General features: G+C 47.3%; 1 protein-coding gene across 1 annotated transcript; it reads right to left on the reverse strand.

Moving 5' to 3' along the window:
* Nucleotides 1-57: 57 nt before the first annotated feature.
* On the reverse strand, nt 58-26,621 carry DPP9 (dipeptidyl peptidase 9). The gene is made up of 10 exons (XM_048498625.1): nt 26,488-26,621; nt 25,264-25,353; nt 17,920-18,176; nt 16,315-16,427; nt 13,198-13,371; nt 12,057-12,225; nt 6,314-6,427; nt 4,723-4,851; nt 2,092-2,153; nt 58-159 (listed from the first exon to the last, which is right to left on the reverse strand). The coding sequence occupies exons 2-10, from the start codon at nt 25,317-25,319 to the stop codon at nt 58-60; spliced, it is 1,176 nt and encodes a 391-aa protein (XP_048354582.1). The 5' UTR covers nt 25,320-25,353; nt 26,488-26,621.
* Nucleotides 26,622-27,262: the final 641 nt, after the last annotated feature.

The raw sequence follows: 27,262 nt of genomic DNA on the forward strand, positions 1-27,262 counted from the left end.
CTGCTGAGGGCTCAGCTGTGCATACAGGTACACACATGCGCCACAGAAATGTACTTACTATTTCCCATCTCGGGTCCACCCAGCCCGCGCAATGTACTCCACCCGTGGGAACATTGTAGTGAACGGATGCACCAGCTCCTTGTCTTGGGCGCAGGCGATCTACACAAATAGAAAAATATCTTTTTTGAACAGTGCACACAGGTCAATGAGTACTTTCACCATAAAAAGAGACTGCAATGCCTGGGAAAATTCAAAAGTCTGGGCCCAAAAAGTGATATTAACATGTGCATCTTTTTTTAAAAAATCAGGCCTCTCCCTCCATAAATTTGGCTTGTGGAACTTCCAAGTCCAAAGGCAACCTACCTCTGTGCACCAAATGCTAGAGGGGGTAAGCAACTGAGGAGGGCTGTTGGCCCACAAGCTTCCTAGAAGCATCTGCCCAAACATCACTGGGGAAAAGATGTGGGACTTTTGGCCTGATCCAGAAAAAGTCTTCTGACATGGCAAGCTGCTATTCTCTCACCTTTCCCCTACCAGCATTTGTGGGATAAGAAGAGTCTATATTTATAGGACTTTTGTAAGGAATTGTTGAATGTGTGTCTTGTGTGGTCTTCGATCTTGATCTACACCAGGGGTCTGCAACCTGCAGCTCTCCAGATGTTCATGGACTACAAATCCCATCAGCCCCTGCCAGAATGGCCAATTGGTAGTCCATGAACATCTGGAGAGCCGCAGGTTGCAGACCCCTGATCTACAACCTCCTCCAAAGAGCTCAGAAGGTCGCTTCACTCCAACACACATTTTATCTCACAACAAACTCGGAAGGCAGATTTAGTTGCAACAGAGAGGCTGAAGACCTTCTGAACCGAAACACAAAGATATATCCCGCTAATATCCAAGCCTCAATATAAATTGCACAGTGTTTATTGTGCTAGTGTGGTTTCTAAACATCCACTTATCACTACACCTAACAGACTACCACTATTTACTATTGCCTAACACACAACAAATACTTATTACCAAACATACAACTCTTACTCATAACATACAATTTAGACATACAGTTAAATATGCAAACATAAAAGAAACCATCAAAAATGTAGAGGCTGCAGGTGTTAGCCCTAAACTCATCAGTTTATGTAGTCCAATTATATTAGCTTCCTCTTCTTCTTGGATCATGAAACCAAAGCAACTCAATTGTCCATAACAAAATTCCAACTAGGCACAAGTCTTGGAGGTCATCCAAATAGAAAGCCTCTCTTCCCTCTGTCCAAGCATCTAAAATGGGTTTTAGTAATATGTGTTATGTGTTAGAATTAGGCAATAGCTAATAGTGGTAGTCTGCTAGGTATAGTGATAAGTGGATGTTTACGAATCACACTAGCACAATAAACACACTGTGCAATTTATATTGAGGCTTGTGTATTAGCGGGATACATCCAGTGGTGGGACTCAGCAGGGTCGCACCACTTCGGCAGAACCGGTTGTTAAAATGGTGCTTGTAAACAACCAGTTGTTAAATTAGTTTAATCCCACCATCGGAACCGGTTGTTAAATTAGTTGAATCCCACCACTGGATATATCTTCGTGTTTTGGACCTTCTGAATCCCCAGAAAGGTTTGGGGCAGTCACAACCCAGTCCACCAGCACCTCCCCTGGTAGTTACACACACACACCCCATCCAGCACACTTTTGATCTTTGAGAGGCAGCTGAAGACAGTTTTATTCAGGACTGTATTTGACCATTTTAGCTGTCACAGATTGGCAGGCCTAACGGAGATTTCTAAATTGATTTTAAAACCACTGTTGCTTTACTTACCCTGTAAGCCCACCTTGAGTTCCACGTGTGGCTGACAGATATTTGAAATAGACAAATCAAAAGTGGTATGGCAATGGCTGCTTAAAAAAACAGGCACGCGCAGGGAGATCACTGACTCGGTTAGCATCACTGCCTGCCTGCCTGGGGCCCATTTCGCAAGGCAGACTCCATGAACCAGATTAAGGCTTTGACATTAACCAGACAGCGGGGCTAAGCTTGGTGTGCGGGATGAGGTGACTCCTGCACTAGGCCAAGATCCAGTCCATGCTTACCTTCCCTTGGCTGTCCACCTGAAATTCTGCCAGCTTCAATGAGATTTTGGGGTTCTTGCTGCCTAAAAAGGAGGATAAAGGAATGAGAAAGGTTCAAAGTGAACGCCCTCCGAAGGATGTTTTTCCATACTTCTAACAGAGGATGTTTGCATAGCAAAGAGATGCTGCTGCCACCATAGGAACAAGGGGATGCTTGTCCACAAGATTGGTTGGGAATAAAACTGCACTGGCCTGTATCAGGAGACCCCCAACAAGGTGCTCAAGGGCACCATGCGCCTGCCAAGTGTTCTTAGAAAGTGCGTGGGGCCAGGTAGGACTTTTGCTCAGCAAGGCTTCTAACTGGCCCTCAGTGATTTAACTGGCAGTGTTCCTCTGGCAGCAGCTGCCACCACAGCACAAGGATCTTCACTGGGTCATTGAAGACATGCTGCAGGCATCCTTTTGTAGATTGCTCCACCTCCAGTGGTACCCATTTTGTGCCTGTGCACACCACGCTGTGTCAGTGGTCGAAAGGTAACTGCAGGCTTGAAATGTTTGGGGACCCTGGTCCCAATGTGGCCCAAGCCTCCTGTTTTCATTTAAAGTGACCCCCTCCCCCCAAGCATCTCTTGGGCTAAATTCAGTCATGAATTTCATTTCTATTTATAGAACCCTTCCATATGTTCTCTGAGGAAAGCACTTCATTTTGGGTGGAACAGATGCCGCCAGATGTTTTAAATGAGCATCACTTTCGCGCTCCTTCCACTTTTGGCTACCACATCTGCGTGGGAGGGAGGGCACATCTGCGTGGGAAGGAGGGCACTCCTTATTCTGTTTTTCAATCCCCACCCCAATCTTGGATGATGAAAGTATCCCCCCCCACTTAAAAGATCTAGCTGAGGAGTCCACATCCTTTATGGGCCAGAGGACACCTCTGGAATTCTGAAACGTTGCGGGATGAACAGTTACAAACAGCCACCTAGTCAAGATCCTTGAGGTGTGGTGAAAACTGTGGCTGGATCAGCCTGTTTAAAGCAAAAGTCGCACATGGCCCCATGGACAGGAATTACAGGGCACCGTGTTAGGGACTCCTGATCTAGCTGGATGGACAGTTCTGAAGGACTCAAAAGTTTGCACCCTTTGATGCGTCATTTAGGGTAGTTCTAATAAGAACTACAGGGTGTCTTTTGCTTGGGCCCACAGCGTTTCCAGTCACCAAAGAATTATGCAGCATTAGGCTGTTGAGGTGAACATGCTCTTAAATCATAGAATCATAGACTTGGAAGGGAGTCATACAGGGCATCTAGTCCAGAGATGTCCAACTCTGGCACTTCAGATGATCATGGACCATAATTCCCATCAACCCCTGCTGGCATGGCCAAGCAGGGGTTGATGGGAATTGCAGTCCATGAACATCTGAAGCGCCAGAGCTGGACACCGGTAATCTAGACCAACCTCCTGATCAACGCACAATCAGCCAAGAGCAACCCAGACGAATGTTTGTCTGGGCACTGCTTGAAGACTGGCAGTGAGAGGGAGCTCACCATCTCCCCAGGGAGCTGATTCCACTGTTGCACAACTCTTACTGTAAAAACTTTTTTCCTAATATCCAGATGGAACCTACCTGCCCATAATTTAAGGAAGAAGAGGAGTTTGGATTTATATCCCCCTTTCTCTCCTGCAGGAGACTCAAAGGGGCTTACAATCTCCTTGCCCTTCCCCCCTCACAACAAACACCCTGTGAGGGAGGTGGGGCTGAGAGAGCTCAGAAGAACCCAAGGTCACCCAGCTGGCGTGTGTTGGAGTGCACAGCCTAATCTGAATTCCCCAGATAAGACTCCACTGCTCAAGCGGGGAATCAAACCCGGTTCCTCCAGATTAGAGTGGGGAATCAAACCCGGTTCCTCCAGACTAGAGCGGGGAATCAAACCCAGTTCCTCCAGATTAGAGTGCACCTGCTCTTAACCACTACGCCACTGCTGCTCCTACTGGAAATCCATTATTGCGAGTCCTGTCCTCTGCTGCCAACAGAACATAAGAACTAGCCTGCTGGATCAGACCATCTAGTCCAGCACTCTGCTACTCGCAGTGGCCCACCAGGTGCCTTTGGGAGCTCACCTGCAGGATGTGAAAGCAATGGCCTTCTGCTGCTGCTGAAACAGAAACAGATCCCTACCCTCCTCGAAGGGACAGCCCTTCAAATACTTAAAGAGGGCAATAATTCCTTCTCCCTCCAATCTCTTCTTCCCCAGACTGAACATTCCCAAGTCCCTCAGACTTTCCTTACAGTGCTTTTCTCCAGGTCCCTTATCATCCTCATCGCTTTGTTCACATCCTTCTTGAAGTGAGGCCTCCAGAACTGTACACGGCACTCCAGGTAAGGCCTGACCCATGCAGCGTAAATCAATTCAACCCATCCAGGATAAGCTTCTCAGACCTTTGTTGGCTCTCCCTCCCAACCCCATGCCGCTGTACGGTGACGGAGAGAGTGCACAGAACACCAGGCTAATTACTAGGTTAAGAGGGGGAAATGAATAAAATTTACTGGAACTAGATAGATCTCTTTTGGGGGCTGAATCGGGAGAGATCCCAGAAGGATCCGCCTACCCCATAAGTTGGCAACACTCCTTTCAACTTCGTCCTGTCACTAACCTGTTCTCGGATACCGATATGAATCCGTTTTCCTTTCTTCCAGGGCAGGAGAAGGAACGTGAATGATCTCCACTTCCGACTCATCCACCTCCTCGTACAAGAGCCGCAACGTTTTCCAGCCCTCGGGGCCTAGAAGACACAGGAGAGCAGGTCACTTATTTATCGAACCTTTTCTCCAAGGAGCTCGGGGGAGAAAAATTGGGTTCGTTTCTATGTCCACGACCACCCTGGGAGGTAGGTGAGTCTGAGAGAGAGCGAGAGGAGAGAGAAACTCAGTCAAGGTCTCCCAGGGAGCTTCAAGGCAGAGAAGAGTGTTGAACGTGGGCTTCTGGGTACTCGCCTGACTGCTCCATCACACTGGCTTTTGGGAAAGGAGATGGCAACTATTCAGGCAGCTCCATTTAAGCGACCCAACATCCCAGATATTGTCGGGCATCAGGTTCAATCTCTTCTTAATCACTTCATGCATCATACCAGTCTTCTTTTTTTCCTAAAGCTCTCCTAGCAATTTCCTTTTTAGGTCACTGCCTGCCATTCCAGCCCAGAAATGTCTTCCCCGTCATTCACCTTTATTTTAAGACGAGACTGACGCCCCAAAGAAACACCTCGCGTGAGAATAAGACACAAGGGCTTAAAATCCCCCAAGGATGTCCATTTCACTCAGAAGATGACAGTGTCTTTCTGAAGTATGCAGAGGCAACATACGAAGTTGCCCAGAAGTGCCTTCAGGCTAGGCTTCTCAACCTTCCTAATTCCGCGACCCTTTAACACAGTTCCTCATGTTGTGGTGACCCCCAACCCTAACATTTATCCATTTTACAGATGGAGAACACTGATGCAGAGAGTCTTAGGCAGTGGTTCTCAACCTTCCTAATGCCGCGACCCTTTAATACAGTTCCTCATGTTGTGGTGACCCCCAACCCCTAACATCTGTCCATTTGACAGATGGAGAACACTGATGCAGAGAGTCTTAGGCAGTGGTTCTCAACGTTCCTAATGCCGCGACCCTTTAACACAGTTCCTCATGTTGTGGTGACCCCCAACCCCTAACATTTATCCATTTTACAGATGGAGAACACTGATGCAGAGAGTCTTAGGCGACCCCTGTGAAAGGGTCGTTCGACCCCCAAAGGGGTCCCGACCCACAGGTTGAGAACCACTGCTTCAGAACATGTTGATGATTAGTAGTGTTACTTGAAGCAATTCTATAGGGTATTGTCAAAGGCTGTCATGAACTGGCTGTTGTAGGTTTTCCAGGCTGTGCGGCCGTAGTCTGGTAGTTTCTGCTCCTAATGGGTGAAACATTAGGAGCTAAAACTGCCAGACCACAGCCACAGTCTAGAAAACCCACAACAGCCAATTCTATAGGGGATACTTGATGCCCTGCGCTTAGTTTCTATGAACTGTGTGTGCTCCAGGCCTTAAGAATTTATTCAGAGGCAGAACAGCCAAAGGCCTTGTCAACTAGTACAAATGCCTGGCCTGGCCTGGCCTGGGCAACTCAGGATGTCCCGCCTGCCGTGCTCAGCTATGACCGTGGCGTGTCAGAGCTGAAAAACAAACCCAGAAGTCCGGCCCCAGCGAAACTCACCTTCTTGGCAAGAAGTGGGACACCACCAGTATCCCGTAAACCGATCAAACTCCTCCTGGATAACAAATGTGGCGACGCCGGCTGATTTGGGGTCATCCAACACACTGGATAAACCTGCCAGAAGAAGGACAAAGAACTGGGATTCTTGCCCGAACGGTTGCGCACGTAAAGCTGCCCACGCAGAACCCGAGCATGGCTTAAGGCCCGCTCATTAGATTCATTAGCCTTCTCTCCACCAAACACGCAAACTCTACTCAACAGAAAAAAATGCTCTCGGTTGCTTTAGCAGAGGTCTGCAGTTCAAAGAGGCATGCTTTGACACATATTCCCTGCCAGGGAGAATTAATCGCTTGAAGATGCAGTTTTCCAATTCTGTCAAATTAGTATCATCCCACTACCTTCTTAATAGCAAGCTTGAAGGTCACTTCTATACAATGTAGTCTATTGTACTGTTGAGCCTGCAGGCTGTCAGGAGGCCTGTGATTATGGGTTTTGCTTTTGCTGCTTTCTAAATGCACAGGGGGTTAGATGCGTTTCTGTTGCTGTAGGATGTTATGCAGTACCAGGTGGTGCCCAAGGTCACTGCCTGACCATCTCCTGTTATCTTTCTTATGGTAACTTTTAGGCGCACTTTCCCAGGCTGGGAGGTGCAAGTTGTTTTAACTATTGGGTTTTGCGCGGGCAATTCTCAGTACTGGCTTTGACCAGGGAAGATCCAACACCATTAAAAACTACTGTTCTTCAACAAGAGTTTGCGTGTGTTTTTAGGATTCTGACACAAGCCTCCCTTTTCACAACAATGTTCCCTGCCTTTGTCCGCCCCTTTCTTCAACTGGTATTTCAGGCCTTGGACACGATTTTGATTGCATGGTTTTTCCAGTGCTGTAATCCCTAGCTCTGCCGCTTGGTTTACTGGAGGCCGCTGCTGTTTGATGGAATTGCTGTTCATGTTTTGTCATTCACCTTGAGTCCCGCTGAGAGAGGCAGGCTGTAAATAATAATCAAGCAGAAAAGGGATCAAGAACAAAAGATGGAGTGCCCCGAACCAACATATATGTAAGAGAACACACATAGCACCCAGGCTGAGGCAATAAAAGTGTCGTAACCAAATTATCCTTGGGATCTGAATCCCTATAGGCATTTATATTGATCGGCACAGTGAACAAATTATTCATGCATAGGAAGTTAATTCAATACAATTATACATGAAAGTCCAGGTTTCAATGAATATCCATACTGTTGATCCATAGTAAATACAAACAAAGATGTAAGGTCATCCTTCTCATAAATGTAATCCGATGAAACCAAAAATAGGAAATTTACGGCAAATCTGTCATTTGTAGATTAGTATCACTTTAAATTATTACTTGTGAATTCCCAGCTGAAACTCACTAGGGTCTTATAGGAATGCAGCGTTAAGTCCTTTCTTTAGAAATAATACACAGCCTTGAGGGGTGGATCAACTCTGAAGGAGAGCAAATGTGAGAGCATTATCATTACTAATTATTATTATGTAGTATATACTGTTAATATATTGATGGGCGATGGAGGGGTTTACATTACACTTGCATGTTTATAGTCCTCTTAATGTTACATGTATTATATAAAATTGTGCAATGCTTATTATTTATATTTCATGTATTATAGAAACCCGCTGTTAATAAGGCTAAAGATAAAAGCAAAAAATAATTTTTATTTCTGAGGAAGATTCTTCGAAAACTCTACGTACGATGCGTTCAAAATAGTAGATTTATACATTTTGGGGAGTCAATTACATGGAACTGGAACCTCACACCAATTGAACCTGAGAGGTCTTTGCGATAAATTTCCTATTTTTGGTTTCATTGAATTACATTTATGAGAAGGATGACCTTACATCTTTGTTTGTATTTACTATAGAGCAACAGTATGGATATTCATTGAAACCTGGACTTTCATGTATAATTGTATTGAATTAACGTCCTATGCATGAATAATTTGTTCACTGTGCTGATCAATATAAATTACTATAGGGATTTAGATCCCAAGGATAATTTGGTTACTACACTTTTATTGCCTCAGCCTGGGTGCTGCGCGTACTCCTACATATACAGAAAAGGGATCACCCACGGAACAAAGTGGGTTTTTTGCACACTTAAGGGACTCTTCAGGTATGCAAAGAAACAAGTATTTTGTAAGGGGTGGAGAGAGAACAAACAGAGGCCGCCATACACAGTCAGGCAGGGACCCAAGCACACCCACTGTCCGAGGGAGCAAAATATCAAGCATAACTAAGACTAGACCAGGGGTAGGGAACCTTTAACACTCAAAGAGCCATTTGGACCCATTTTCCACGGAAAAGAAAACTCATGGAGCCGCAAATACCTTTTGGCATTTAAAATTAAGAAAACACTGAGTATTTTGGTTTTTTACCTTTACGCACGATTTGTACAAAGGGCAACTCTCCTCTTTCCACAACTTCTGCCTTCTCGTCAGGGTCCGCTTCAAACCCTCTGATTGTGACCTTTTCCCATTCTGTTTCCTCCTTTCCCCCTTGTTCTGTCTCTAATATTTCTACCCAGCTTTCAGTTATCTTTTCAGCGTCCCCCCCCCATCTCTACTACATTCAACCCCCTTCCCTGCTGTTCTTCCCCTCTCTGGGGCTTTTCCACAGATCTATCCCTCTCTCTCTTCTCTCTCTCTCTCTCCTCCTCCTCCTCGTCACATCAGCTCTCCTTTCCACCCTCCACTTTCCCCAGCTTCTTCCTTCTCCTCGGAGCCTCGTTCGGCCGCCCCACCCCCCTTAAATCCTGCCCCAGTGCCTTCTAGGGCGTTTCTCCCCTCATCCTGCAACGAGGCCGGGCCGGGGAGAGGTGTTGCCGCTGTGACTCGCTCGGCGGCCTGCCCCCGCAGCGCTCAGCCCGTTGTCCCTCAGGCCGGGGCTGGGCACATTGCCGCCGCCACTGGGGCTCGGGGCTGTGTGGCCTGACCGAGGCCTGCCGCTGCTGGGGTGCGCAGCTGCGCCGGTGCCTGGCGCCTGCCCCGTCAAGTCTGCGGAGGAGCCTCCACCCACGCTCCCGCATGAATGGGGAGCGTGCAGCCAGCATCCCGGCCTGAGCCAGGCGCTGCTTTTTTCTCAGGATTCTACCCTGAGGGGAGGGGAGAAAAAAGCAGCACCCGACTCAGGCCGGGATGCTGGCTGCACGCTCCCCATTCATGCGGGAGCGTGGGTGGAGGCTCCTCCGCAGACTTGACGGGGCGGACACCGGGTGCCGGCACAGCTGCGCGCCCCAGCAGCGGCAGGCCTCGGTCTGGCCACGCAGCCCCAAGCCCCAGCGGCGGCGGCAATGTGCCCAGCCCCGGCCTGAGGGACAACGGGCCGAGCGCTGCGGGGGCAGGCCGCCGAGCAAGTCACAGCGGCAACACCTCTCCCCGGCCCGGCCTCGTTGCAGGACGAGGGGAGAAACGCCCCAGAAGGCACTGGGGCAGGATTTAAGGGGGGTGGGGCGGCTGAACGAGGCTCCGAGGAGAAGGAAGAAGCTGGGGAAAGTGGAGGGTGGAAAGGAGAGCGGGGGTGACTAGGAGAGAGGAGGAGAGAGAGACAAGAGAGAGACAAGAGAGAGAGGGAAATTGCTGTGGAAAAGCCCCAGAGAGGGGAGGAAGGGGCCATGCCAGGAGCCGCACGACAAGCGGGAAAGAGCCGTTTGCGGCTCGTGAGCCGCGGGTTCCCGACCCTTGGACTAGACCAATGGAAGGGAGCAAACATACAAGGAGAAAGGAAACTGATCTGCTCAGGCTAAGAGTTGATGACATTCTGGGAGAGAAAAGGTGAATCAGAGGATAATTTCCCAATGTATTCTCAAAGGCTTTCACGGCCGGAATCACTAGGGTGTTATAGGGTTTCCGGGCTGCATGACCGTGTTCCACTAGAATTTTCTCCTGACGTTTCACCTGAATCTGTGGCTGGCATCTTCAGAGGAATCAAAGAGCCCAGAAACCCCACAACACCCCAATTTCCCAATGGTTTGTTCTCTCCCATACTTGTCCCTCGCAGCACTTCCCGCCCTGCTCCAGCCTGTGCCACAGGCCTTTATCCAACCAACCAGACACAGAACGTAACACTGACTTAGCACAGCTTCAAGGATGCAATGGTGGCTGGGCAAGTGAAAGCACAACTCATTTGGCATGCTTCAGGGACCCATAAGAACCACTGCACATAGTAGTACATAAGGACACTATGATACTTTTGGGAAGCTAATGGCTGTCATGCCAAGTGGATAGCCATGTTCACGCATCACGGAATTCTTTTAGCATGACCCTATTTCACAGGAAGCCTGGAGATGCAGGGCCCAAGTTAGCCTAATTTTGTCAAAGCTAAACAGGGTAGTACTTGGATAGTCCACTGCCAGTACTGAGTAGTACTTGGAAGGGACAAGAAAGGAGGTTCAGGGGCAAAACACAGAGGCAGTCAATCACAAACCACCTTTGCTTGCCTTGACCCAGATAGCTGCAGCCAGTCCGAACTGGTCAGATCTCGGAAGCTAAGCAGGGTCAGCCTTGGTTAGTACTCGGCTGGGTGACAACCAGGGAAGTCCAGGGTCACTATGGAGAGGCAGGCAACTGGCAAACCACCTCTTAACGTCTCTTGCCTGGAAAATCCTAGGGTGTCACCATAGGAACATAAGAAAGAGCCTGCTGGATCAGACCAGAGATCATCTGCTACTCGCAGTGGCCCACCAGATGCCTTTGGGAGCTCACATGCAGGATGTGAAAGCAATGGCCTTCTGCTGCTGCTGCTCCTGAGCACCTGGTTTGCTAAGGCCTTTGCAATCTCAGATCAAGGAGGATCAAGATTGGTAGCCATAGATCGACTTCTCCTCCATAAATCTGTCCAAGCCCCTTTTAAAGCTATCCAGGTTAGTGGCCATCACCACCTCCTGTGGCAGCATATTCCAAACACCAACCATGCGTTGCGTGAAGAAATGTTTCCTTTTATTAGTCCTAATTCTTCCCCCTAGCATTTTCAGTGTATGCCCCCTGGTTTTAGTATTGTGATAAAGAGAGAAAAATGTCTCTGTCAACATTTTCTACCCCATGTATAATTTTATAGACGTCAATCATATCCCCCCTCGGACCTCTCCAAACTAAAGTGTCCCAAATGCTGCAGCCTCTCCTCATAAGGAAGGTGCTCCAGTCCCTCAGCTGTCACTTGACTGTGCTTTCCACCATCATTCCAGAGGGAAAAGAACATTTCCGTTTTCACAAGAGCGTAGACCAGGAGTGTCCAACACTGGCGCTTCAGGGGCTGATGGGAATTGTAGTCCATGAACATCTGAAGTGCCACAGTTGGATACCTCCAGCATAGACGCACATGGAAAGGACTACAGTCAGGTGTGTGTGTGTGTCTCCAGGGTGAGTCTCATTACTTACCACCAGAGCCTTTTTAGACGAAGATGCTTTAGACTGTGCTCTACCACTCTGCCACCCCCTTGCTATAATTCCAGCCGCTCCAGTTCCTCCCCCTGAATGTGACACGTTTCCAATAAAAACTTTCCACCCTTTTCAGACCATATTCCGATAACTGCAAAACGCTGGCCTGAATATTCTGTGAATCCCAAGGAGCGCCAGGTCTAACATGTTTCCTTTTCCTAAAATTCCAACATCACCCACAAAAAGGCTCTCGCTGCCAAGGCCAGGCCCCCTGCCCGCACCAACACTTCTGCAGAAAGGCCGCGCCCAGGTGTGGAAGATGACTGTAGGGTACCTTTCTGGCAATACGTCAGCCGGCGCTCTTCTCCTGTATCGATGTTTGCTACCCAGAGGTCGTTGTTGTTGATGAATGAGAAAAAAGAAGGGTCTGCCGGACAGATTTTGGGATCCATCCGAGGCCCTGAGCATTGGGTCTTGAGTTCCAACGGCTTCATCGGTGAAACCTGTGCAAGCAGAGAAACACCAGAACATGAGAGGGCCTTAGAAGCCCACCCAGACTGGGGAATCAGGGCGAAACTGACCACACCAGTTTGGCAAGACTGGGAAAGAATTGCTCATGCAGCCCGACAGAAGCCCTGTGCTCAGAATCAAGACCAACGTTCAGAAGCGAGCAATGGCATCTCTCTGGAACCTCTGTAATGTCTCCATCCGTCACAGACAAAATAGAGGGAGACTCCTGTGTGAAGTTGCTGGGCTTCGATTGATTTACAGCAGGAGTTTCCAACACGGAGCCTCTAGGCCAGGGGTCTGCAACCTGTGGCTCTCCAGATGTTCATGGACTACAATTCCCATCAACCCCTGCCACCATGGCCAATTGTAGTCCATGAACATCTGGAGAGCCGCAGGTTGCAGACCCCTGCTCTAGGCACTATAACGTCCACTGACACCTCTCCTGGAGCTCACCAACTGTTTTTAGAAAGTTGCTTTTTTGAAAGTGGGGCTTCTGAGTGGCTGTTCAGACTGATTTTCAAAAAGTTGTTTTGGAAAACAGCCACCACCGCAGCAAGAGGATTTTCGTTTTGTGCATGCGAGAAAATATTTTTAAAAAGTTATTTCATTTTAAAAGGCATTCTACCGAAGTGTTTGTACCTGCAATGTTGAAGATTTACTATGAAAGTTATACATAGGATTACTTCCTGATACGGCATGGTAGGCTACACCTACTCCAGCAGCTGTTTTGTGGCTAAGTTCACGGGCCTATGTCAGAATTGCAAAGATGCCCACAGGCCCCCAAAAGTCGTGGACTCCAAATTACAGGTTTGACAACCCGCCCAGAGCCTCCCGGGATATAAAACTAATTACATTCAGATTTTACCTGGCAGACTCAAGCAGCAAGCAGGCGATGGATAATCTATCGGTGGGCACCATACTGGGGAAGGGGACAGACCAAGACAGTTTGGGCTACTTGTACTCACCATGAAGCCATTTTTGCCTCCGTCTCGGCAGTGGAAGAGGCTGTTGCTGGCCTGGAAGAGGAAGAGGCCGCTCTCCCTGTGGAAGTCGTAGGAAGTGATTCCGAAGACGCCTAGCCTCTTGCGTTCCCGCAGTAGCTCCTCCTCCCGGGAATACATCCCATGGTGGGGGGTAGCCTGGCAAAAAGAAGTAAGAGGTATGCATGAGTGGCCCAAGGAAGGCTTGGCACTGGGCGGGATGGGGGGGAAAGGAGTTCAAGTCTCACCTTGGCTGTCAATTCACTTATGTTGCCTACAAAACCTACACCGCACCTTTCTGCTCTCAACAGGGCCTCCAAGGAGGCTAACGGACTAAATACCTACACCATAAAAACACATTTTAAAAACCATAAAAACCAGCAACGCACACGTCATGAAAACAATTAACACCAAACTGAAAGACACACATAAAAACCACCACTAAAACTCAGGGCAGGAAGAAGGGATCACTGAGAGGATGCTAGAGGAATCAAAAAAAATCTTCACCCGCTGAAGTAGGATGGCAACACAACGGGACAGGTGAGTCTGCCTGGGGAAAGAGTTCCAGAGCTTTGGTACTGAAACCGAGAAGACCTCTGCCGAGTCACCACCCTCATATTCTCCAAAGACTAGGGCAGTGGTTCTCAACCTGTGGGTCGCGACCCCTTTGGGGGGGTCGAACGACCCTTTCACAGGGGGCACCTAAGACTCTCTGCAACAGTGTTCTCCATCTGTAAAATGGATAAATGTTAGGGTTGGGGGTCACCACAACATGAGGAACTGTATTAAAGGGTTGCAGCATTAAGAAGGTTAAGAACCACTGGACTAGGGCAATTGAAACAGGAATGTGGAAGAGGACCATACTGGTTGGGTAGGTTCATAAGGAGTTAGGCGGTCTATGCAGTATGTTGATCCCAAACCATACTGAGTTTTAAAAGTCAAAATCAGCAACTTGAATTGTGCCCAGAAACAGACTGGGAGCCAGTGTAGGTCGACCAAAACTGGAATGATATGGCCCCTTCAACCCACTCCAATAAACATACTGGACCAGCTGATGTTTCCAAACACTTTCCAAGGGCAGCCACACACAAGAGTACACCACGAAATCTAATCGAGATATAACCACAGGCTGCCCAGAAAAGGCTACAACTGGCTAACGAGTTGAAGCCAGTAAAAGTACCCCTGACTGTAACTGCCAACTGCTTATCCAGAAGTAGGCCTTATTCCAACAGCATTACCAAACTACAGACCTGTTCCTTCAAGGGGAGTTCAAACCCCTTCAGAATGGGTTAAATTTGCTTATAATTCAAACCTTCCTCGCACCAATAGCGCTTCTATCATGCTGGGATTAAGTTTCAGTTTATTAGCCAGCATTCATTCCCAAACTGCCTCCAGGTGCTGGTTCAGGAGGTGAAGAAGATAAGGCAGGACAAGTTAAGCTAATAATAAGTTGCCCCCGACTCAGAGTCCTTGGGGTTTAATTGGGACCAACAAGGAGGCTTAAGGAAGGGAAATCCCGTTTTCCCTCCCCTCCTTGCTATTCGCTCCAGTTCCCACCTCCTTGCTAATGCCAGTTTTGGCATGCCATTTTGAACTGTCATGGCAACCACCAATAGCAGCCATATCTAGCTCAGCTGCACAGGGGCCAACCTTTTATTTGGCTCTCCTTTTTCTGAGTGGCTACGGCCACCCTATACCATATTTTCCCGGAGTTTTCAATTCCTCCCTCTTGGTCTGTTATTTAAACCAAAAGCTCTGCAAATGGTATGGCCGCATGCCTTGCAGGATGCTAGCAAAGCAAGCATGCTTATGCTACCTGGCCCAAACTTCCTGCTTTAGTGAAAAGTATTTCACCCTGGACTCTGAATAAACAACCCTTCAAAACAATTAAATTATAAGCAAATTAGAAAAAAAAACCCCAAGTGAAGATCTGCGATAGTCACAGGGGATCCCATACTTCCCCCCACTGCCAAAAATGGAGTAGTTCCAAGCCCTACCAACTTCTATTGAGCCCAACTGCCAGCATCCTCCTGACACTGGAACAGTGTTCTTCTCTTCTGATAAGTGCATTGTCTGTGCACATGCAGACAACACAAACGTACCTGGGGATCTTTCACTCCCCCTATATATTTTATTTGTCATTTCAGATTTTTCTGTAAACCTAGGAGTCTTCCAAGAAAGCAGGAAAAGCTGTCAAGCCCCAATCCACAGATTTAGGTATCTGCAGTAGGGCTACATGTCCCTATTAGGTACATAGGTATGTGAACGAAACAGAAAAACAGGAGAATGGAAGAAAACTTAGAAGCAGAAACTTTGCTTAAGCCACCATAATGTATGTAATACAAACGGAAAGTGTAGGGGGCTGGGAGAAATACTGTCTTTAATTTATTCCAGAAAGCCAGCAAAGAAGGACAAAGAAGCAAAAGAACTTCTCTCTGTGCTGTGTAACACACTTCTGGAGTCCTGTGCATTAAGTTGTATAGACAGCTGCTACCTCAGAGGGTTTCAAAAGGGAACTGAACAAATTCAGGGAGGAAATGTCCACAAAAGGCTATTTGCCATGGCAGATAAATGAAACCTCCATGTGCAGAGGAAATATATCCCTGATCATTAGTAGCTCAGGTTCAACAGCAGGAAGATGCCATGGTCTTCATGCCCCTGCTTGCAGGATGTTCGGTAGCATCTGGTTGACCAAATGGAACCTCCACAGGCAGGGTAGTGTACCTGAAGCTCCAAAGCAGCAAAGAGATGCTATTCATAAAGGTCTCACTTGTAGGCTTTCAGATAGCATCTGGTTGACTGCTATGCAAAATTGGATGCTGGACTTAGAACTGGTGTCTGACCTGGCAGAGTTTCACGGAGCAGATCAAACTTGCCTAGAGAAGGAATCTCAAAGCCTTGATCCTTGTATGCAAAAGGCCCGGGGAACTATCCCCCACTGTACCACAGAATGGGGAAACCAAGAGAAAGGCTTCAGTAGAAAACCTTAATGAGCAGGTAGGAACATACTTATGAACCTACAGGGAGAGCTGAGGATGTTTTTCTTTTCTCACCATTTCTGTCTCAGCCATGGGACACAGTCCATGATCCAACGCGCCTCACCTGGAAGTGATCCAGCATCTGTTTCCACGACAACAAGAGCAGGGCTTCCTTCCGTACCTTTTTGGGAATCTCGGAGTAGAGGAGGGAATTCTCCCTGCTCCCATATGGCATTCCTGCAGAAGCAGCACATCAGAACAAAACGGATGAGATCTTGTATTCCGTCCAATGAGGTTACGGTAACGGGAAAACTAAGCGCGTCATCTCCCAACATGCTTCACAATCTTGCAGGAAACCATGACACAAAAAGAGAACATGCCCAGCTGCTGGATGAGGGATGGCTATCCAGGGGCACTCTCTGTCAAAGGGAACTTCAACTGAGAAACCCCAGAGAACTACATGCTGGAAAGGAACAGGGGCATCTCAGAAAGGACAAAAATACAGAACTCCATTATTTCTGTACTATCTTTTAAAACAGTGGTTCTCAACCTGTGGGTCGGGACCACTTTGGGGGTCGAACGACCCTTTCACAGGGGTCGCCCACGACTCTCCGCATCAGTGTTCTCCATCTGTAAAATGGATAAATGTTAGGGTTGGGGGTCAACACCAGATGAGGAACTGTATAAAAGGGTCACGGCATTAGGAAGGTTGAGAACCACTGTTTTAAAAGGTGCTTTGTTGAGGGGGTGGGTGCCCCTTCTAAAGCATCTTAAAATTAACCTTACAAATTACATTGAAGTTGTAGTCAGAAGGCACCCTAAGAAGAAAAAGAAGAGGAGTTTGGATTTATATCGCCCCTTTCTCTCCTGTAAAGAGACTCAAAGGGGCTTACAATCTCCTTTCCCTTCCATCCCCATCCCCACAACAAACACCCTGTGACGTGGATGGGGCTGAGAGAACTCCAAAGAGCTGCAGCTAGCCCAAGGTTTGCCTGGGACAGACATTAGATTAGCCTGTGCACTCCAACACATGCCAGCTGCACCCAGCTGGCATGTGTTGAAGTGCACAGGCTAATCTAATGTCTGTCCCAGGCAAAGCAGTTGAAACTGAAATCAAAGACAGAATTATAAGGCACAGAGAGGAACAAAGCCTCATGAGGGAAAAATCAGCAAGGCTTCTGCAAAGGGGAGTCCTGCTTCACCAATCTTTTGGAGTTCTTGGAGAAAGTGAACAGGCATGTAGATGTTGGTGACCAGTAAACATCATATATTGGGCTTTCGAAAGGCTTTTGACAAGGTACCTCACTAAAGACTCCTGAGTAAAACTAGAAGTCAAAGGATATGAAGATGGGCTCCTTTGTGGATTAAAAATTGATGTAGCCAAAGTAATGTAGTGGTTAAGAATGGCAGACTGTGATCTGGTGAACTGAGTTTGTTCCCTCGCTCCTCCCAAGAAGCCAGCTGGGCGACTATGGGCTAGTAGTCACAGTTCTCTTGGAACTCTTCCACCCCAACCTACCTCACAAAGTGCCTGTTGTGAGGGAAGGGGGTGACCGTAAGCCACTTTGAGACTCCTTTTAGTAGAGAAAAATGGGACATAAAAACCAATTCGTCTTAAATGAGAGGGCAGCTCTCATTGGAAGGAAATAAGCAGTGGGGGCCAAGTTGGCGACCAGTCCCAATCTTCACCTTGCCCCAAGGCAAAGGAACCAATCAAAGCCAGCCCTACCGAGATAATATAAGCGGTGAGAATGAGGACTGGACTCTTCAGTCTTCCGCACAAACTGGAAGTCATGAGGTGCCTTGTTGACGATCATCCCCGTGTACTTGCGGCTTCCGTGGATGATGTCGCGCAGCCCCTCCCACGAGTGCTTCTCCACGTGGAACTGCGATGAGGCTGTTTCTTCCATCTCCACCACCTCGGCGCTCTCCAGCAACGCGTCCACCGCCGTCATCCTCGGCCTTCCTCCCGAGCTGGTCAAGGAACTAGACGAATGGAAGAGGACATGTTTGGGAAGGGCCAGAGGGAACGCGACCACCCGCGTCCAGGATTCTAAGCTCTGGGTCGATTTTCACGTTTCACACCACCAAATGTTGATATTGCGCCTGGGCTTGAGGCCTTCAGGCTGTGTCTGGCAGACTGGAGTCACAGTAACTAGATTCCAGACCACTAGCACCTTAGAGACCAATGGTTTTTACAGGTCATGAGCTTTCAAGACTCAAAGCTCCCTGAGTCTTATATCTGACGAAAGGAGCATTGACTCTCAAAAGCTCATACCCTAAAAACCTTGCTGCTCTCCCAAATGCTCCTGGACTTCAGTCTAGTGTAGGGGTGGCCAACCTATGGTGCTCCAGATGTTCATGGACTACATTTCCCATCAGCTCCTGCCAGCATGGCCAATTGATCCCAAACCATATTGACTTTCAAAAGTCAAAATCAGCATCTTGAATTGTGCCATGCTGGCAGGGGCTGATGGGAATTGTAGTCCATGAACACCTGGAGCACCATAGGCTGGCCACCCCTAGCCTAGTGATTAAGAGTGCTGGATTTTGATTTGAGAGACCCAGGCTTAAATACTCACCCAGTCATGAAGCTCCACCAGTGACCTTGAGCCAATCAAACACTCTAAGCCCCGCTGACCTCACAGGGCTGTTACAAGGATGAAATGGGGAGAGCCACATACCTTCAGGGCCTTGGAGGAAAAGGTGGGCTAGAACCTTAACAGAGGCCCAAATAAATAATGAATGTATGATGATGCAGTTGTTGGGTTAACTCGGCTGCCCCTGGTGCTCTTTAAAAACACAGCCAGAACAGTCTGGTTACATGTGCACATGTGCACACAGCAGAATTCAGCTTTCCACCACACAAGAAAGGTGTCCTGGGTTAAATAGGAGCACCTTGTGGGAAGGTGGTCGCTGGCAGGTCCCACAACCTGCAACGAAGACTAGCACATCAACGAACCCCTCCAACATGCGGAGGATGTGGGACGCTCACTGGTCCTAGAATATCAGACCATAAACAATGTGACATACAGTTGCTGCTCAGTGGCTAAATTTCTATTAACAAATTCCATGTACCATATCATACAAATTTCCTTTAACACCACTGCACGACTGCATAATGTCACACCTGTCGTAAATCACACGTTTATATCATCTTCCAAGTTGGTTTGCTAGTCACAAGCTTGTTAATTCCTTGCCAGTCAATGAACAGTTTATGCAAGGAATTAACAAGCTTGTGTCTAGCGAACAGACTTTATTTATTTATTTATTTATTTATTTATTTATTGTTTAGTTTTATAACCCGCCCTATCCCCGAAGGGCTCTGGGTGGCATACAACAAAGTTAAATCACAGGTCGACTAAGTACAATCAAAACTAAACAAGTAAGATCCAATATAAATAAATTACTAGCTCCCCATTTAAAACAGCGGTTAATACAAGTTTAAAATTGAATCAGGCGCCCAGCAAACCCATTTTTAAAACCCTCCCTAAATGGGAAGACTGCTGACTCCATCAATAAAAGATGTAAACAAACAAAGAGGGGAGGGGGGGTGCTTGGAAGAGGATATAAATGTGTGATTTACAGCAGGTGTGACATTGTATTGACATTATTCATTTGTGCAGTGGTCTTCTTGGAGATATCTGGAAAAAGAAAAAAAAACAGATATATTATCACCCTTACAGGAACCCTTATTTGTAAGATTGGACAATTTAAGGAATTGCACAATTATTTATTCAATTTGTTAAAGGAAATTTATATGATATGTTACATGGAATTTGTTAATAGAATTTAGCTACTGAGCAGCGATAGTGTGTCATGTTGTTTATGGTCTGATATTCTAGTTTCCGGTTTCCCGTGCGCACTGGTCACAATATTTACGCTCACTGGTCCCCCTTGGGCTTCCCTGCTGCCCAATGCTAATGGAGACTGCACATTAGAATGGCCTCAGCATTCCTGAGTGCACCCTGCAGCAGAACGATCAGCAGCAACAAGCTGTCTTTTGGGAAGAGCTGAAATGCGGTTACTTCGCTTCTAGGTACAGAACCTCTGATAATGATTCTGGCCTGGATCTCCCAGAGACCTGAGCGGTACGCTTCACATGAGAGATGTATGACGGAGCATTTCTCTGTACAAAAGGTTGCCCGCGTGCACAAGTCTGCTTTCTATTTGGTAAAAAGCCTCTGCACAGAAGTCTCATTCAACAAAGAAGCACCGTGTCACATGAACAGTGTTCAAAAGCTGTCGCTAAGGTTGAAGCTACAGGGAGCATGTTATCCCAATTTTACAGCAGTTACACTGGCTACTGATCCGCTCCCAATTTAAGGAGGTTTTTTTAATCTTTCAAAGTGGTACATGGCTTGGGACCTGGATATCTGAAGGACTGTCTTCCACAATGCGTTCCTGCCTGAGAATTAAAATCACAGGAAGCAGCCCTCCTGACTGACCCATCAATCACAGAAGTTTGTCTGGTGGGCACAGGAGAGAGGGTCTGTTTGGTGGAGCCCCACAGTTATGGAACAACCTCCAGGGAAGTGGACCAGGCCTTTTCACCGTTGCTCTTCAGGAGGCAGTTCAAGATGGTTTTATTTAAGATTAAATTTGACTACATTTGGTTTTTATTCATTGGCACTCCAGAAATGTTACATTTTATACGTTTTATACGTTATCTGCTGCTTCATTTCTATTGCAAGCTGGCTTGAGGGCTGCAAGTTAGAAAAGTGGCTGATACTTTTTTTAAAAAATACATTTGAAATAAATAAATAAGAGCCTCATCTAACATGCACTGTACATAATTCAACTGTGGAACTCACTGCCTTAGTGAGAGCCACCAGCTTACATAGTTTTAAAAGAGGACTAGACAAATTGGTGGAAGATACGTCCACCAACAACTGTTGGGCCTTATGGCTAAAATGGAGGCTGTTTTGTGGAATCAATTGCTGAGGGTGGGTAACAATGGGGGAGGCTCTGGCCTTTTTGCCCTTGGACGATCCAAGAGCACCTCAGCTGACCACTGCAGGAATCAGGCTACCGGACTCTTCTCGAGGATGACTGAGGGACTGGAGCACCTTCCTTATGAGGAGAGGCTGCAGCGTTTGGGACTCTTTCGTTTGGAGAGGAGACGTCTGAGGGGGGATATGATTGAAGTCTATAAAATTATGCATGGGGTAGAAAATGTTGACAGAGAGAAGTTTTTCTTTCTCACAATACTAAAACCAGGGGGCATACACTGAAAACGCAAAACGAAACATTTCTTCACGCAACGCGTGATTGGTATTTGCAATATGCTGCCACAGGAGGTGGTGATGGCCACAAACCTGGATAGCTTTAAAAGGGGCTTGGACACATTTATGGAGGAGAAGTCGATCTATGGCTACCAATCTTGATCCTCCTTGATCTCAGACTGCAAAGGCCTTAGCAGACCAGGTGCTCAGGAGCAGCAGCAGCAAAAGGTCATTGCTTTCATATCCTGCGTGTGAGCTCCCAAAGGCACCTGATGGGTCACTGCGAGTAGCAGAGGGCTGGACTTGATGGACTCTGGTCTGATCCAGCAGGCTCTTTCTTATGTTCTAAAATGGTTCTTTCAGAAAATGCATGATAAAATATGTAACTACAGTGCTTGAATTCTGTGGTATCACTAAATCTATGATTTGGAGCCACCTTTGCCTGATTCAGATCACATCTGTGGCAGACGTGCAAAACGGGCATCAGCCTGCCCCTGCCCTGACACCATTCTCACAACCTGAAGAAGTCCAGGAAATGCTATTTTGGCCCACAGTTGCGATCTGAATCAGGGACTATGCACGCCTGAATCGAGGAAAGCCTGCAATTCACATCTGATTGTTACACACAGTATAAGATGAGGACCTTGGACACCACCTCTGTATGCCTTAATGCAGAGGTGTCCAACTCTGGCACTTCAGATGTTCGTGGACTACAACTTCCATCCTGCTGGCATGGCAGTAACCATGCCAGCAGAGGCTGATGGGAATTGTAGTCCATGAATGTCTGAAGTGCCAGAGCTGGACACCCCGCCTTAATGTATATAGAGGCCTACACTGTTGCTCAGAAAATAGCTACAGGACCCCAGAAACACAATGGTTCATTTGAATGGCACCTGTAGCAAAACCTTCATGCTTCAGCAATGACTTGGGCTGCAAGTGCTGAGAAGGCCAAGGAGACATTAAGACATGCTCTTCAAAAGCACGTGCAGAACCTTTTCGCAGAACTTTATATCTGCTTCTCCCAAGTCAAGTTGTGCTGAAATTTCACTGCCCTCCAAAACAAGAGACACAATCAGGAAGAGGAGAAAACTCAACCCCAAAGTCGTTACCGACTGAAAAGTCTGAACAGTGCGAATCCACCATCTTCCCTGAAGCTTGTTGCTCAGCAGCAGCTGAAAAAAAAAATCCAGGTCTCTATTTACACAACCTTTGACCCCATCTTGGGCCAGTTACCGAGCCAACTTCCAAGGCCAGCCAAGTCACCATTCAAGCAATGCTGTGGGTGTGCATGCGAGTGTGACTCAAGATCAGGCTGAGCGTTGGGAGGCCTGTTTGCTCAGACTCACAGGCTTAACAGCGGCTCAGTGGAAATGGACAAGCGGACAGTGAAACAAGAGAATCCCATTCACTGCCAGGATTGAAGTGAAGGGGGAAAGTCCATTTTAAAACATATGCTTTCAAAAATGAGTTTTAAATGGCTGTTGTGGGTTTTCCGGGCTGTGTGGCCGTGGTCTGGTGGATCTTGTTCCTAACGTTTCGCCTGCATCTGTGGCTGGCATCTTCAGAGGTGTATTACAGAGAGAAATATGCTGTAGCAATCAGTTGAGTCTGGCCATGAAAGCCTTCGACAATACATTAAATTTAAAATGGTTTGCAAGGCAATACCACTTAAAACCCCATGGTTATTTTGAGCCCCAGGGAAGCCATGCGAATTCACAGGCTGGATTCCGAGATGTGTTCTGGGACATTTCATAACCCTGATTGTAGCTGAATAGCTCAATAGCAAATGACTCTCCCTAAAGCCTTAAAAATGGGGGTAAGGGGGTGTCTTCCAAAGCTCCTCATAAGCAGTGATTGTGCTCAAAATCTGAAACCCCTTCCCAAAAAACCTTGGAAGAATTTAATAGCAAACATTTTAATTTTTGCTAAGCTGGGGTATCTATTTCCCAAAACACTGGCTTGAACCCGTAGTTGTAAACATAAAGCAAAGGAATTGACTTGACCGGAATCAAGTTATGACGAATGATCCCTTCCTCAGAAAGTAAATTCATATCAAACTCAATAATCTTCTAATCAAACTTTTGGATATAGTTTTAAAGGGTAGCTGCGCTGGTCGGCAGGAGAAGAACAAATCCAGTAGCGCCTTCAGACTAACAACATTTGGGAGGGATGAACTTTCAGATCTGCTGAAGGAAGCTTCGTCTCTCAAAAGATTATATCATGAAAATCTTGTTTGCCTTTTGGAGCTCACCTGTGTAGGAAGGTATGAATAATTATTTTTAAAGGAAAAGGAGTGGCGAAGGACACAAGAGCCGCATTCTCTTGAGACAGCTCCATCTGCAGATATTTTAGCAGAGTCTCTCCCCACATGCATAAAACCCCAGTCATATCTAAAGTCCTGATAAACCCTGAAATTATTCTCAAGACCAGTGGTTCTCAACCTGTGGATCGCGACCCCTTGGGGGTCGAATGACCCTTTCACAGGGGTCACCTAAGACTCTCTGCATCAGTGTTCTCCATCTGTAAAATGTTTGGGTTGGGGGTCACCACAACATGAGGAACTATATTAAAGGGTCGCGGCATTAGGAAGGTTGAGAACCACTGCTCAAGACTGAAGGAGCTGTGCTGAGAAATTCATTTTCCACGCTATGTCAGGCCCCAAGTTTTTAACCGGGGAGTGGGGTGGGGGAGATTGGAGAATGTTGCTGCAGTAGATCCCGACATGTTTTTGAAACATGCTTACCAAACAACCCGATTAGTTTGTGCCCCAAAGGATTAGAGCACATCAAGAGTTCAGATGTCCCTACAGTCTTACACAGCTGTCGTCCCCACATCTGTTTCACAAGGGCTCCGTCCAAATGCCCTGACAGAGAGCATGTCACAAGAGTGTCAATGAAATGCTAAATGAACTGCAGCTCATCTGTGCGTGAGGACCGCACACAACTGACTTAGGTTTCCTGCAAACAACAAGTGTTCTTAATGTCCACCAGGAAGAAAGTCGAATTGGCCACCTTAAGGCAATGGATTCCCAGCACCATACAGGATTTTCAGAGCTGACCCACAGGGGGACAATCCAGCAGGGACCTCTCCACGCAAGCCCCCCTGAAAGATATAGCTTCTGAATACATCGATGAACCTCAAGAAGACTTCCTAAGATATTGTGCTATGCTTTAATCTGGGCTAGGTGGGAAACACCGAGATTTCCCAGAATGCTTCAGGCAGATCCTTGGGACCTGCACTCTACGAAATTCTTATTCCCAGGTTTGCCTTGACATTCAATGCCTAAGATAAAAGAAACAGGAAAGCTGCTTTGGGTTCCTTGGAAGAAGGAAGAAAAAAATCACAGGGAGGTCTCTCGCCCTGCTCTGACTGTGCCAATCACAGCATAAGTCCCCCTTAAATCATGACAGGAAAACGTACAACAAAACATACAAGAAAGAGCATATTTAGAGTATTGTCTGCATATATCCAAAAATCTATTTTTTTCTGTGGAAAGAGTAATCAATTTGTGTTTGGACTGTTACATTTCAGACTCCAGGTGGGATTCATGTAACTGAGTGCTCCTCTGCATAAATATCCACACACACAGAAAGCTAACGTGCTAAGGAGGGGGCTAGCCTAGACTCTTTTTAGAAGCAAAGGACTGTTTTTGCATAGAGCAGCATGCAAACTCCAGAGCTGCAGTTTGAACTGGGATTCACTATACCACCTCAATGAGAACAAAGCCAAGTCTAAAATTCAGGTGTATGATAATTCCCAGTCCCAATGTTCCGCCACTGGGTTTCCATTTAACCCTTCAGTATGCAATAGTTTAAAAGGCACTCCTTGCACAGGCCCAGAAAAGTTACCTTCTCCAACTTCCTGAAGCTTTGTTTTCCAGACGAGCTCTCTTGGCTTTCTGCATCAACCGCTTGGCAAACCTTGGGCAGAATATGAAACTAGAGGAGAAAAAAGAAAGTCAGGAAGTGACTTTTTTTGGAGCGCAACAGTTTAGACACCTTCACACCACAGATGTCTTGACAATTCTTAAGACATAAGAATCCGTATCATTCACAAAAGGCCCAGACATGATGCAATTTCAGAGGGAAGGACAGAAAAGGTATGGGGCAGCCCCTGTTCTTCCACATGGCACTCGCCATCTTTTATTCTTATCACAATCTAGTGCACAGCAAGCAAGGCCAAGAAAGTGCATCTCCAAGAAACTAAAGTTTTCACTGCATATCTTGAGCTGTTAGGGGCTGGGAGCTTTGGACAGCAGAGCAAGTCTATTCTGTAGGGCAGAATTTCATAAGAGGTAGAGCCAAAAGATATCCTCATCCCAAGGACTCAAGCAACTCCCATCTTGGGAACCAAGCTAAAAAACCCCAACCCGCTTCTGTTTGCAAAGAAGCGGAGTTTCATCCTGGTTCCTAACAGAGCCCAAGCTGCCAGCTCCAGAAGGAATATACTAGAGGGTATGGAAGCAAACTCCTTCAGTCTTCATTTCAGAGCCCCATGATCTTCACAAACAACCCCCTGACATGTTCCACCTGTCCCAACCAATGGAGGGGGGAGTTTCACAGAAAGCCAAATTAGGCAGGAGGTAACCAGACAGTAAGGGGGGGAAAAAAAGACAGGAACATCTGAATTATGGAATGGGGAGGAGGCATCCCATTCTTACACTCTCCAGCACTAGGGGCACAATTCATTAATGGGGTGGCTAAGGAAAACTGCTCACTCACAGTCAAAAACTTGCCAAGGAGCTGGTAGGCGAGTCACTGAGTGGCCCATTCCCATCAACATCTTCCCTGCCCTAAAGTGGGCGTGGGAAAAGGCATCGTTTGAATACAAGGAAGGGCGTGGCCATAACTGCCCCATTCATTCTCCCCCGAGAGGGCGTGGCCAAATCATTCCAGAGTCCAGGAGCGGGGCCAATAGCCAAGAACCTTCCCAAACCCCAAAGGCGTGGCCAGCAGACCTCATTCTCTCCCCCTTCCCTTTGAAAAAGGGCGGGGGTCCAACCACGCCTCTCCAAGGGCGGGGCCCTTAACCCGAGCACCGCCTTCCCTCCCGCCAATCATTCACGGACTCACTCCGTTGCAGTTTTTCCCTCACTGCGAGGCTTCTCCGGTTGGGGAAAGGGAGGGGAGGGAAGGGGTCGGGGGTCACGCGGCGCCGCCTTTACTCCCGCTCCATTTCCCGTCCCGGAGACCGAGAAACTCCAAGGAACAGGGGAGGGGGGAAGGGAAAACGCCGGCCTCCCTGAGTCTCCCAGCGCGACCCTTGCGCCGGAACCGGAAGTTCGGGCTACTTTGCTCTCCTCGCGGAAGGAAAAATGGGCGGGGCCTCTCTTCCGAGCCCCGGTCCGTTCTTCTTGATCTCGCGAGAAGAGCAAATAAGGGCCGGGGCCGAGGTGCTGTGTTTTTGCGCGCGCGCGCTCCCTCCCCAGAGGATGAAAACGAGGGGGGGGGGGGGATGACTCTATTTCGGTTGAGCGGAACCACTCGCTGGATTAGAAAGGGGGGTGGTTTGAAGAATAAAAAGGCTTTTGCAGGAAAGGGCGGAAACCATTTGTCACAGGAGGAGGAGAGGAGATGGCGGAATTTTACAAAATATTTAAAAATACAACGATAAATTGTATCAAAAATATTAATAAAATATGAGAAATTTGATTGTATTATACCGGTATATTTTACCGGTATAATAGATACACGTCAGCATTCATGAAAATATATCGCGATCAGGATACATATGTAAAATAATGCTTTTAAATGTTTGTGTGAAAAAGTACAAAAAATAAACACTCGGAAGAAACCACTGGCAGGAGTGAAGGCGTTGCTGTGGGAACAGGGAAGAAGGGACCGTTTC

This window comes from Sphaerodactylus townsendi, linkage group LG05, assembly GCF_021028975.2.
Source record: "Sphaerodactylus townsendi isolate TG3544 linkage group LG05, MPM_Stown_v2.3, whole genome shotgun sequence".
NCBI classification, from domain to species: Eukaryota; Metazoa; Chordata; class Lepidosauria; order Squamata; family Sphaerodactylidae; genus Sphaerodactylus; species Sphaerodactylus townsendi.

Coding starts and splice junctions, on each gene's coding strand:
- DPP9 (XM_048498625.1), bottom strand. CDS start 25,319: ATGCAGAAAGCCAAGAGAGCTCGTCTGGAAAACAAAGCTTCAGGAAGT. Junction 16,428..17,919: donor TCACCGCTTATATTATCTCG/GTAGGGCTGGCT, acceptor CTGCTTCTGCAG/GAATGCCATATGGGAGCAGG. Junction 2,154..4,722: donor ATATCGGTATCCGAGAACAG/GTTAGTGACAGG, acceptor CCTCCTTTTTAG/GCAGCAAGAACCCCAAAATC.